The sequence below is a fragment of the Oncorhynchus clarkii genome, chromosome 18, assembly GCF_045791955.1.
Source record: "Oncorhynchus clarkii lewisi isolate Uvic-CL-2024 chromosome 18, UVic_Ocla_1.0, whole genome shotgun sequence".
NCBI lineage: Eukaryota > Metazoa > Chordata > Actinopteri > Salmoniformes > Salmonidae > Oncorhynchus > Oncorhynchus clarkii.
This window is the reverse complement of record NC_092164.1, coordinates 72,709,303-72,723,184: the sequence shown is the minus strand read 5'-3', so window position 1 is coordinate 72,723,184 and position 13,882 is coordinate 72,709,303. Positions and strand designations below refer to the sequence as shown.

Genomic DNA, 13,882 nt, shown 5'->3' with positions numbered 1-13,882 from the left:
GAACATCACTCCAGGGTAAGCCTAAACGAAACACAGACCATATTTGAAGTGGTGCCCTTGGGGGGAAAAACACGATTGGAACCAGAGGGGAAGTTACTTCGGCGTGTGTGACGACAGCACTTCAACAGACGATAGGCCTCTCTCCTTCCTCTCCTTCCTCTCCCTCCTCTCCCTCCTCTCTATCTCTATCTCTCTCCCTCTAGGCCACTAGGCCTCCTCTCTCCTTCCTCTCAATCTTCTCCTCCTCTCTATCTCTCTCCCTCTAGGCCACTAGGCCTCCTCTCTCCTTCCTCTCTATCTCTCTCCCTCTGGGCCACTAGGCCTCCTCTCTATCTCTCTCCCTCTGGGCCACTAGGCCTCCTCTCTCCTTCCTCTCTATCTCTCTCCGTCTGGGCCACTAGGCCTCCTCTCTCCTTCCTCTCTATCTCTCTCCCTCTAGGCCACTAGGCCTCCTCTCTCCTTCCTCTCTATCTCTCCCCCTCTAGGCCACTAGGCCTCTCTCCTTCCTCCCCTCCCTCCCCTTCCTCTCCCTCCTCTCTATCTCTCTCCCTCTGAGCCACTAGGCCTCTCTCCTTCCTCTCCTCCCTCTCCTTCCTCTCCCTCCTCTCTATCTCTCTCCCTCTAGTCCACTAGGCCTCCTCTCTCCTTCCTCTTTATCTCTCTCCTTCCTCTCTACATCTCTCCCTCTAGGCCACTAGGCCTCTCTCCTTCCTCTCCTCCCTCTCCTCCCTCTCCTTCCTCTCCCTCCTCTCTATCTCTCTCCCTCTAGGCCACTAGGTCTCCTCTCCTGCCTTTCACTCTCCTCCTCTCTGTTCTCCTCCTTCTCCGTGGGAAAGCTAGTTCAGTGCGATTGTGGTCATCCTGGAAGCTGTGGTAGCGGCTCCACCACTCTGAGGCCTGAATAGTGTGTGTGTGTGTGTGTGTGTGTGTGTGTGTGTGTGTGTGTGTGTGTGTGTGTGTGTGTGTGTGTGTGTGTGTGTGTGTGTGTGTGTGTGTGTGTGTTTCACAAACATTCCTCGGCCGTACCGTCCGTCCGACCACTGGCCAGCCTTGCACGAGAGCCACTCAGCAACCACGGTCAGACCACGACGCCAGTTCTGACTACTCAAATTACAGCATGCACTCTCTCTTCCTCACACACACACACACACACACACACACACACACACACACACACACACACACACACACACACACACACACACACACACACACACACACACACACACACACACACACACACACACACACACACACACACAGACACACTCTGAAGTACTTTTAGATATTGCATCCTACAGAAGATCAAAGTGTTGTCAAACAGTAAACACACACACTCTCCCTTCCCCTTTATCCTCTAGGAGTCTGGTTGGTTGAGTAATGATCATGATCAGCTGTCACAGCTCATCAGGCTTCTCCATCTGGTGTGTGTTCATAACAGAGACACTGAAGAGGATTCACACCCCTCTCTTCCCTCATCCTCCTCTCTTCCTTCATCCCCCTTATGCCCCTCTCTTCCCTCATGTCCTTCTCTTCCCTCATGCCTCACTCTTCCCTCATGCCTCTCTCTTCCCTCATCCCCCTCTCTTCCCTCATGTCCCTCTCTTCCCTCATCCCCCTCTCTTCCATCACCCCCCCTCTTCCCTCATGTCCCTCATCTCCCTCTCTCCCCTCATCCCCCCTCTTCCCTCATGTCCCTCATCTCCCTCTCTTCCCTCATCCCCCTCTCTTCCCTCATCCCACTCTCTTCCCTCATCCCCCTCTCTTCCCTCATTTCTCTCTCTTCCCTCATCTCCCTCTCTTCCCTCATGCCCCTCTCTTCCCTCATGCCCCTCTCTTCCCTCATCCCCCCTCTTCCCTCATGTCCCTCATCTCCCTCTCTTCCCTCATCCCCCTCTCTTCCCTCATCCCTCTCTCTTCCCTCATCCCCCTCTTTTCCCTCATCCCCCTCTCTTCCCTCATGTCCCTCTCTTCCCTCATCCCCCTCTCTTCCCTCATGCCCCTCTCTTCCCTCATGTCCCTCTCTTCCCTCATCTCCCTCTCTTCCCTCATGTCCCTCTCTTCCCTCATGTCCATCTCTTCCCTCATGCCCCTCTCTTCCCTCATCTCCCTCTCTTCCCTCATGCCCCTCTCTTCCCTCATGCCTCTCTCTTCCCTCATGTCCCTCTCTTCCCTCATGTCCCTCTCTTCCCTCATGCCCCTCTCTTCCCTCATGCCTCTCTCCTCCCTCATGTCCCTCTCTTCCCTCATGCCTCTCTCTTCCCTCATCTCCCTCTCTTCCCTCATGTCCCTCTCTTCCCTCATGTCCCTCTCTTCCCTCATCTCCCTCTCTTCCCTCATCCCCCTCTCTTCCCTCATCCCCCTCATGCCCCTTTCTTCCCTCATCCCCCTCTCTTCCCTCATGCCTCTCTCTTCCCTCATGCCTCTCTCTTCCCTCATCCCCCTCTCTTCCATCATCCCCCCTCTTCCCTCATGTCCCTCATCTCCTTCTCTTCCCTCATGCCTCTCTCTTCCCTCATGCCTCTCTCTTCCCTCATCTCCCTCTCTTCCCTCATGTCCCTCTCTTCCCTCACCCCCCTCTCTTCCCTCATGTCCCTCTCTTCCCTCATGCCCCTCTCTTCCCTCGTGCCCCTCTCTTCCCTCATCTCCCTCTCTTCCCTCATGCCCCTCTCTTCCCTCATCTCCCTCTCTTCCCTCATGTCCCTCTCTTCCCTCATGCCTCTCTCTTCCCTCATCCCCCTCTCTTCCCTCATCCCCCTCATGCCCCTTTCTTCCCTCATGCCTCTCTCTTCCCTCATGCCTCTCTCTTCCCTCATCCCCCTCTCTTCCCTCATGTCCATCTCTTCCCTCACCCCCCTCTCTTCCATCATCCCCCCTCTTCCCTCATGTCCCTCATCTCCCTCTCTTCCCTCATCCCCCTTCTTCCCTCATGTCCCTCATGTCCCTCTCTTCCCTCATCCCCCTCTCTTCCCTCATCCCCCTCTCTTCCCTCATTTCTCTCTCTTCCCTCATCTCCCTCTCTTCCCTCATCCCCCTCTCTTCCCTCATGCCCCTCTCTTCCCTCATCCCCCCTCTTCCCTCATGTCCCTCATCTCCCTCTCTTCCCTCATCCCCCTCTCTTCCCTCATCCCCCTCTCTTCCCTCATGTCCCTCTCTTCCCTCATGTCCCTCTCTTCCCTCATGTCCCTGTCTTCCCTCATGCCCCTCTCTTCCCTCATGTCCCTGTCTTCCCTCATCTTCCTCTCTTCCCTCATGCCCCTCTCTTCCCTCATGCCTCTCTCTTCCCTCATGCCCCTCTCTTCCCTCATGCCTCTCTCTTCCCTCATGCCTCTCTCTTCCCTCATGTCCCTCTCTTCCCTCATCCCCCTCTCTTCCCTCATGTACCTCTCTTCCCTCATCCCCCTCTCTTCCCATATGCCCCTCTCTTCCCTCATCTCCCTCTCTTCCCTCAAGCCCCTCTCTTCCCTCATGCCCCCTCTTCCCTCATCTCCCTCTCTTCCCTCATCTCCCTCTCTTCCCTCATCTCCCTCTCTTCCCTCATGCCCTCTCTTCCCTCATCTCCCTCTCTTCCCTCAACTCACTCTCTTCCCTCATGTCCCTCTCTTCCCTCATGCCTCTCTATTCCCTCATGCCCCCTCTTCCCTCATCTCCCTCTCTTCCCTCATCTCCCTCTCTTCCCTCAAGCCCCTCTCTTCCCTCATGCCCTCTCTTCCCTCATCTCCCTCTCTTCCCTCAACTCACTCTCTTCCCTCATGTCCCTCTCTTCCCTCATGCCTCTCTATTCCCTCATGTACCTCTCTTCCCTCATCCCCCTCTCTTCCCTCATCCCCCTCTCTTCCCTCATCCCCCTCATGCCCCTCTCTTCCCTCATGCCCCTCTCTTCCTCCATGTCCCTCATCCCTCTCTTCCCTCATCTCCCTCTCTTCCCTCATCCCCCTCTCTTCCTTCATCCCCCTCTCATCCCCCTTATCCCCCTCTCTTCCCTCATCCCCCTCTCTTCCCTCATCTCCCTCTCTTCCCTCATGCCCCTCTCTTCCCTCATCCCCCTCTCTTCCCTCATCCCCCTCTCTTCCCTCATCCCCCTCATGCCCCTCTCTTCCCTCATGCCCCTCTCTTCCTCCATGTCCCTCATCCCTCTCTTCCCTCATCCCCCTCTCTTCCCTCATCCCCCTCTCATCCCCCTTATCCCCCTCTCATCCCCCTTATCCCCCTCTCTTCCCTCATCCCCCTCTCTTCCCTCATCTCCCTCTCTTCCCTCATGCCCCTCTCTTCCCTCATCCCCCTCTCTTCCCTCATCCCCCTCTCTTCCCTCATGCCTCTCTCTTCCCTCATGCCCCTCTCTTCCCTCATGCCCCTCTCTTCCCTCATGCCCCTCTCTTCCCTCATGCCCCTCTCTTCCTCCATGTCCCTCATCCCTCTCTTCCCTCATCTCCCTCTCTTCCCTCATCCCCCTCTCTTCCTTCATCCCCCTCTCATCCCCCTTATCCCCCTCTCTTCCCTCATCCCCCTCTCTTCCCTCATCTCCCTCTCTTCCCTCATGCCCCTCTCTTCCCTCATCCCCCTCTCTTCCCTCATCCCCCTCTCTTCCCTCATCCCCCTCTCTTCCCTCATGCCTCTCTCTTCCCTCATGCCCCTCTCTTCCCTCATGCCCCTCTCTTCCTCCATGTCCCTCATCCCTCTCTTCCCTCATCTCCCTCTCTTCCCTCATCCCCCTCTCTTCCTTCATCCCCCTCTCATCCCCCTTATCCCCCTCTCTTCCCTCATCCCCCTCTCTTCCCTCATCTCCCTCTCTTCCCTCATGCCCCTCTCTTCCCTCATCCCCCTCTCTTCCCTCATCCCCCTCTCTTCCCTCATGCCTCTCTCTTCCCTCATGCCCCTCTCTTCCCTCATCCCCCTCTCTTCCCTCATCCCCCTCTCTTCCCTCATCCCCCTCTCTTCCCTCATCCCCCTCTTTTCCCTCATCCCTCCTCCCTCCCTGCCTCTTATCCCCATCTCTATTTCTTTCTACCCCCCCTAAACCCCCCTTCTCTGTTCTACTCTCTTTCTTTCTCTATTCTATTTATCTCATCCCCCCCCTCTCTCCAGTTGGGGGGACAGTATCTCACGCAGGCAGACAAACAGCGAGGAAAATATATCCATTGGTAAACCACAGGACTGAAGTGAGGGAATGAAACAGAATGGGAGGGAGGGAGGGAGGGAGAAGAGAGGGAGGGAGGATAGTAACGGATCCTGTTTTCTTCATTCCCGCAGCCCCAAAAAACCCGCCCTCACCCACAGTGTTTATCGTATGCAGAGAGGGACGGTACACACAAACTCTTCATCAGTCATTCGTTGTAGTGAAATGTAATGCAACAGTGTGTAGCAACATGGATTTCTGATTTCTGTCGAGGCCACGACTGATTTAATCACCCAGAACTTGAGAACCATGTTCATAATCTAATTGATGTAATGTATGCATTATCTACTGAATTATCTCTCTCTCTCTCTCTATGTCTCTCTCTCTCTCTCTCTCTCTCTCTCTCTCTCTCTCTCTCTCTCTCTCTCTCTCTCTCTCCCTCTCTCACTCCCTCTCTCTCTCTCTCTCCCTCTCTCCCTCTCTCTCTCTCTCTCTCTCTCTCTCTCCCTCTCTCCCTCTGTCCCTCCCTCTCTCTCTCTGTCTCTCTCTCTCTCTCTCTCTCTCCCTCTCTCTGTCTCTCTCTCTGTCTCTCTCTCTCTCTCTCTCTCTCTCTCTCTCTCCCTCCCTCTCTCTCTCTCTGTCTCTCTGTCTCTCTCTCTCTCTCTCTCCCTCTCTCCCTCTCTCCCTCCCTCTCTCTCTCTGTCTCTCTCTCTCTCTCTCTCTCTCCCTCTCTCTGTCTCTCTCTCTGTCTCTCTCTCTCTCTCTCTCTCTCTCTCCCTCCCTCTCTCTCTCTCTGTCTCTCTGTCTCTCTCTCTCTCTCTCTCTCTCTCTCTCTCTGTCTTTCTTTCACACAAACATATTTTACGAAAATAAAATAAAACAAAGTATTCCTTTCCATACCATTTTTATCAGACATTCCAACGTTAATAAAAACAGAATCGATCAAGGTATCTCAATGATTTAAAAGATCCAAAATAAAACATCACAGCTCAGTTTCACAGGGACAGTTTGAGAAGAGCTGTGTCTCCCTCTATATCTATATATCGGGTTGCAAAAATGCTGGTAACTTTCCCCAAATGCACAGGTTTTCCAAAAGAAAATCACGGCTGTAAGATTCCTGGAATCAGAAGTGAATAAACCCAAAATCTGTGATCCTCCAACCAGGATTTCTGGGATTGTGGAACTCCTGTATATGTGGTTCTGTAGTGTTTTCTATAGTCCCTTGCATTCGTTCGTTCATAGACAATCTATTGGGTCGCTTCTAGTGGAGAACAACATGGTATTGCTATGAAGATTCACATACAAACTGAGATTCAGAGCTTTCTGTACAAGTAGGACCGTCAGGCAGCCTGTGTGTGTCCCACTCTGGAAGTCTTTAGTTATTCTGTTCTCTCTTATGACTCGGTCTTCCATCTTGGCTTTCTTCATCTGTCCAACTTGTCTCTCTGTCTGTCCCTGCTGTTTCATCCCAGTCTGTCTCTCTGTCTGTCTCTCTGTCCGTCCCTGCTGTTTCATCCCAGTCTGTCTCTCTGTCTGTCTCTCTGTCCGTCCCTGTTGTTTGATCCCAGTCTGTCTCTCTGTCTGTCCCTGCTGTTTCATCCCAGTCTGTCTCTCTGTCTGTCCCTGTTGTTTCATCCCAGTCTGTCTCTCTGTCTGTCCCTGCTGTTTCATCCCAGTCTGTCTCTCTGTCTGTCCCTGCTGTTTCATCCCAGTCTGTCTCTCTGTCAGTCCCTGTTGTTTCCTCCCAGTCTGTCTCTCTGTCAGTCCCTGCTGTTTCCTCCCAGTCTGTCTCTCTGTCAGTCCCTGCTGTTTCCTCCCAGTCTGTCTCTCTGTCTGTCTCTCTGTCAGTCCCTGCTGTTTCCTCCCAGTCTGTCTCTCTGTCTGTCTCTCTGTCCGTCCCTGCTGTTTCATCCCAGTCTGTCTCTCTGTCTGTCACCCAGTCTGTCTGTCTGTCTGTCTCTCTGTCTGTCTCCCAGTCTGTCTCTCTGTCTATCTCCCAGTCTGTCTCCCAGTCTGTCTCCCAGTCTGTCTCCCAGTCTGTCTCCCAGTCTGTCTCCCAGTCCGTCTCCCTGTCCGTCTCCCTGTCCGTCTCCCTGTCCGTCTCCCTGTCCGTCTCCCTGTCCGTCTCCCTGTCCGTCTCCCTGTCCGTCTCCCTGTCCGTCTCTCTGTCCGTCTCTCTGTCCGTCTCTCTGTCTGTCCCTGCTGTTTCCTCCCAGTCTGTCTGTCTGTCTGTCTCTCTGTCTCTCTGTCCGTCTGTCATGTCATATGGCTTTAGAGTCCCTATCATTTAGAAATGGTATCAGCGAGGGAGAGAGACAGAGGAGGTAGTAGTTGTCCCTAACCGCTGTTCTAGGGTCAGATATGATTTCATCCCTTTAATAGTTAAAAGGCAGGTTTAGGGGTAAGGTAATCTGATCCTAGATCTGATGGTTTAAAGGTAGGTTTAGGGGTAAGGTCATCTGATCCTAGATCTGTGGTTAAGTGTGGTTAAGGGGTAAGGTAATCTGATCCTAGATCTGTGGTTAAGGGTATATTTAGGGGTAAGGTAATCTGATCCTAGATCTGATGGTTAAAAGGTAGGTTTAGTTGGGCAACCTCTACATTGTACGCCATGTTGACAGGTTCTGGATCAGAATGCTCCTATCTCAGTCCCCCAGGTCTTTGGAGCCTTGGCAGAGCCCCCCATACCCCTGCGCTGACCCGCGGGAGACCCCATAGGGGCAAAAGGTCTGAAGGAGACTCGCGGAGGAGCAGAGGAAGAGGAGGAGGAAGAAGAAGAGGAAGAGGAGGGGGTGGTGAGGAGGGGTGAGGCTCCGGGGGACTGCTGAGTGAGTCTGTGAGTGGGGGAGGGGGTGAGGGTAGGGGAGGAAGGAGAGGGGAGAGAGGGCACATGGGCAGGGGCGAGTAGAGACCCCTGTTGGCCCCCCAGGGGGGCGAGACGCAGGGTGTCGGCTGAGTGGGATGGATAACCCCCACCCCCCAGGCGTGCCAGCTCCCTCCGCCCCGTGGAGAAAGATGGAGAGTGGGGAGACGAGACAGGTGACATCTGGTGATAGGAGGAGATCCACGGCCAGGGAGGAAAAGGGAGGGAGGAGGAGGTGGGGGGCAACTGAAGGAGAAGGGGGTCCAGCTGGCTGGCGCATTGGGAGAGGTGGGAGACCAGGCGGGCTCCGATAGGGTCCGGGGAGTCCACCCCTCCTTCTAAAGAGCCCAGGTACCGAACCACCTCTCCTACACACTGTCTGAATCCCAGGGTCCTATAGTCCACAGCCAGGACCTGCGCATCAAGGTACCCTGAGAGAGAGAGAGGGAGAGAGAGGTAGGGGTAGAGGAAACATAGAAGGAAAGACAGAGAATTTGGAGGGAGATAAAAAAAAAAAAATTAAAAGGGAGAAAATCAGTCAGTGAAAATATCAGATTGATGTTAGATAACCAACTCTGTCGCAGGACAGAAAGACGGACGGTCTCACCTTTGCCCCCGATGGCATGCAGCAGCTTAAGGTGGTCCACCGTCATCTGCAGAATCTCTGCCTTCTCCAGTTTAGACGAGCCCTGGAGAGAAGAGCAACCACCTTTAAGAACAGCTCAGGTAAAAGATGTTAGACAATTGAACTCACAATAGGTTGTGGTTGTTACCTGCTTCTCAAAAGCACTTGGCACCAGTCTTCTAAGCTCTGACAGACTGTGGTTGATCCTGTCTCTGCGTCTCTTCTCTATGATCTGAACAGGGAGACCAGCACACAGCTTTAGAGAGTCATAACTTTACTGATATACTGTAGTCGGGAGAGGAGAAGTAGAGGAGGAGCGGAGAGGAGAGGAGAAAGGAGGAGAGGAGAAAGGAAGAAAGGAGGAGGGGAGAAAGGAGGAGAGGAGAAAGGAGGAGAGGAGAGGAGAAAGGAAGAGAAAGGAGGAGAGGAGAGCAGTAAGGAAGAGAAAGGAGGAGAGGAGAAAGGAGGAGAGGAGAGGAGAAAGGAAGAGAAAGGAGGAGAGGAGAAAGGAGGAGAGGAGAGGAGAAAGGAAGAGAAAGGAGGAGCGGAGAGGAGAAAGGAAAGAAGAGGAAGGAGGAGAGGAGAGCAGTAAGGAAGAGAAAGGAGGAGAGGAGAGGAGAGGAGAGGAGTAGATGAGTATCATAGGGACTTGAATTCACCCCTCTTCTCTTCTTCCGGGCCAGAATCTGGGAGGTGCTAACTGGGGACATGGACCCAGTGACTGGACTGTAACATGGAGAGAAGGAGAGAGAGAGAGGGAGAGAGAGAGAGAGAGAGAGGGAGAGAGAGAGCGAGAGAGAGCTTTGATATCACTGCATATTGTTATTGTTACGCCTCTAATACCATGCAGAGACACGATGGCACAGCATCTCCTTCAATCTAATTTGTCTTTTTGGGTACAGAGAGACCTCTTTATACCAAAGCCTTTCTACAGAGATGGTTTTATATCCTCAGGGCTTTAGTCTAACAGTGTCTCTCTCTCTCTCTCTCTCTCTAACATCTACTTTGTTGTTCTGAACAGAATGTCTTGCGTCCCAAGGGGCACCCTGCTCCCTACATAGTGCACTACTATTGGGCCCACAAGACTCTGGCCAAAAGTAGTGCACTATATAGAGGATAGGGTGCCATTGGGGACCAGTAAAAAAAAAACAGATCCTGTTTTGTCAAACCAGCTCTCGTTTCAGTTCTTAAAAGAGCCTGACAGCTTTGAGTGCTTTAACTGTGGAATCCTTCACTGGGACCGGTCCATCAAAGACTTGTGTTGGTTATATGGCGTTCTTCTGATGTGACCGCTGGTCTTGTTTAGATGGGATTATGTTGTGTTATATTTGTTCTCTACTTATTCTGTAGAGGGAAGCTACAGTTGTTCTTTTAAATGTCATGTAGGAGCATAGAGAAAGATGATATATTGTTTAAGGAAAATTCTGTTTAAGGATTATATATTGTTTAAGTAACATTCTGTTTGAAGATAATATATTGTTTAAGGAAAGTTCTGTTTAAAGATTATATCTTGTTTAAGTAACATTCTGTTTAAAGATAACTTTCCTTAAACAATATATTATGTTTAGTATAGTGATGTGTCTCTAGTATAGTAATATGTCTCTATAGTAATGTGTCTCTAGTATAGTAATATGTCTCTAGTATAGTAATGTGTCTCTAGTATAGTAATATGTCTCTAGTATAGTAATATGTCTCTATAGTAATGTGTCTCTAGTATAGTAATATGTCTCTAGTATAGTAATATGTCTCTAGTATAGTAATGTGTCTCTATAGTAATGTGTCACTATAGTAATATGTCTCTAGTATAGTAATATGTCTCTAGTATAGTAATGTGTCTCTAGTATAGTAATGTGTCTCTATAGTAATGTGTCTCTAGTATAGTAATGTGTCTCTAGTATAGTAATGTGTCTCTAGTATAGTAATGTGTCTCTAGTATAGTAATATGTCTCTAGTATAGTAATATGTCTCTAGTATAGTAATGTGTCTCTATAGTAATGTGTCACTATAGTAATATGTCTCTAGTATAGTAATATGTCTCTAGTATAGTAATGTGTCTCTAGTATAGTAATGTGTCTCTATAGTAATGTGTCTCTAGTATAGTAATGTGTCTCTAGTATAGTAATGTGTCTCTAGTATAGTAATGTGTCTCTATAGTAACGTGTCTCTATAGTAATGTGTCTCTAGTATTATAGTAATGTGTCTCTAGTATAGTAATATGTCTCTAGTATAGTAATGTGTCTCTAGTATAGTAATATGTCTCTAGTATTATAGTAATGTGTCTCTAGTATAGTAATGTGTCTCTAGTATAGTAATATGTCTCTAGTATAGTAATGTGTCTCTAGTATAGTAATATGTCTCTAGTATAGTAATATGTCTCTAGTATAGTAATGTGTCTCTATAGTAATGTGTCTCTAGTATAGTAATGTGTCTCTAGTATAGTAATGTGTCTCTAGTATAGTAATGTGTCTCTATAGTAACGTGTCTCTAGTATAGTAATGTGTCTCTAGTATTATAGTAATGTGTCTCTAGTATAGTAATATGTCTCTAGTATAGTAATGTGTCTCTAGTATAGTAATATGTCTCTAGTATAGTAATGTGTCTCTAGTATAGTAATATGTCTCTAGTATAGTAATGTGTCTCTAGTATAGTAATGTGTCTCTAGTATAGTAATGTGTCTCTAGTATAGTAATGTGTCTCTAGTATAGTCTAGTTTTGTGGTACACATTCTCAATGTCTATGATAATATCACTATTAAGTTGGGGGGGGGGGGGGTGTTCTGTTCCCCTCACACAGACTTTCAAATAAATTATTACCACCTAAATTAAGAATTTAAATAAATTTGAATTGACTTTGACAATTAGCCTAGACATGATGAGTCTCCAGGTCCTCCGTCCTCAAAGTCTGCTTCCGGATTGATTATATTCATACATTCATATTTAATATATTATTATTCTATATTCATATTCTATATTCTATATTCATATTCTATATGCATATTCATATTATATATTCATATTCATATTATTATTATATATTCATATTCTATATTCTATATTCATATTCTATATTCTATATTTATATTATATATGCATATTCATATTATATATGCATATTCATATTATATATTCATATTATTATTATTATTCTTATGACTATCTTCTATATTCATATTATTATTATTATGACTATATATTCATATTCTATATTTATATTATTATTATTATTATGACTATATATTCATATTCTATATTCATATTCTATAGTAAAATTATTATTATTCTATTTTCATATAATTGTTATGATTATATATTCATATTCTAGATTCATATTCATATTATTATTATTATATATTCATATTATATATGCAAATTATTATTATTATTATTATTATTGTTATATATTCATATTTTATATTCATATTCAATATTCACATTATTATTATTATTATCATATATTCATATTCAATATTCACATTATTATTATTATTATCATATATTCATATTCTATATTCATATTATTATTATCATATATTCATTTTCTATATTCATATTATTATTATCATGTATTCATATTCTATATTCATATTCTATATTCATATTATTATTATCATGTATTCATATTCTATATTCATATTCTATATTCATATTATTATTATCATATATTAATATTCTATATTCATATTCTATATTCATATTATTATTATCATATATTAATATTCTATATTCATATTATTATTATCATGTATTCATATTCTATATTCATATTCTATATTCATATTATTATTATCATGTATTCATATTCTATATTCATATTCTATATTCATATTATTATTATCATATATTAATATTCTATATTCATATTCTATATTCATATTATTATTATCATATATTAATATTCTATATTCATATTATTATTATCATGTATTAATATTCTATATTCATATTATTATTATCATATATTAATATTCTATATTCATATTATTATTATCATATATTAATATTCTATAATCATATTATTATTATCATATATTATTATTATTACCATATATTCATATTCTATATTCACATTATTATTATCATATATTCATATTCTATATTCATATTATTATCATCATATTATTATTATATTCAAAGCTGTCAAACATTCCCCCTTTTCTCTGATGAAACCAAAAAACGAAATGAAAGACTTGACATGAACGGGGTATATAAATGGAACCAGAACAGAGCGACAACTTTTTGGGACGTTTAAAAGACCATAAGTAAACAGTTTGTCGAGATCAAACACTCAGAGACAGGCAGAGTCAAACACTCAGAGACAGGCAGAGTCAAACACTCAGAGACAGGCAGAGTCAAACACTCAGAGACAGGCGGAGTCAAACACTCAGAGACAGGCAGAGCCAAACACTCAGAGACAGGCGGAGTCAAACACTCAGAGACAGGCGGAGTCAAACACTCAGAGACAGGCGGAGTCAAACACTCAGAGACAGGCGGAGTCAGACTAAATCACTGACTTGACTGTTCACACTAGGTTGCAATAAGTTATACTTGACTGTACTGGACTGCCTGTCATAGTGGACTGCCTATAGTGGAATGCCTGTCATAGTGGACTGCCTGTCATAGTGGACTGCCTGTCATAGTGGACTGCCTGTCATAGTGGACTGCCTGTCATAGTGGACTGCCTGTCATAGTGGACTGCCTGTCATAGTGAGCTGTATGTCTTGTTCTGTCTGGAAAAAAACATGATACACATTCCCTTATTTTACTCTTTTATATTCTATTCCATTACACCCTACCCTATTCTATTCCATTATACCCTATTCTATTCCATTATACCCTACCCTATTCTATTCCATTACACCCTACCCTATTCTATTCCATTACACCCTACCCTATTCTATTCCATTATACCCTACCATATTCTATTCCATTATACCCTACCCTATTCTATTCCATTATACCCTACCCTATTCTATTCCATTACACCCTACCCTATTCTATTCCATTACACCCTACCCTATTCTATTCCATTATACCCTACCATATTCTATTCCATTATACCCTACCCTATTCTATTCCATTATACCCTACCCTATTCTATTCCATTACACCCTATTCTATTCCATTATACCCTATTATATTCCATTATACCCTATTCTATTCCATTATACCCTATTCTATTCCATTATACACTATTCTATTCCATTATACCCTATTCTATTCCATTACACCCTACCCTATTCTATTCCATTATACCCTACCCTATTATATTCCATTATACC

General features: G+C 45.9%; 1 protein-coding gene across 1 annotated transcript in view; it reads right to left on the bottom strand.

Annotated features, from left to right (window-relative positions):
* Nucleotides 1-7,378: 7,378 nt before the first annotated feature.
* The window catches only part of LOC139372805 (hairy/enhancer-of-split related with YRPW motif-like protein), an 8,189-nt gene continuing 1,685 nt past the window's right edge, over nt 7,379-13,882 (bottom strand). The window contains exons 2-5 of the mRNA XM_071112610.1: nt 9,264-9,330; nt 8,753-8,836; nt 8,587-8,668; nt 7,379-8,410 (exon numbers count right to left, since the gene is read on the bottom strand). Coding sequence (XP_070968711.1) covers nt 7,746-8,410; nt 8,587-8,668; nt 8,753-8,836; nt 9,264-9,330 — 898 coding nt within the window. The 3' untranslated portion in view covers nt 7,379-7,745. The remainder of the gene's footprint in view (nt 8,411-8,586; nt 8,669-8,752; nt 8,837-9,263; nt 9,331-13,882) is intronic.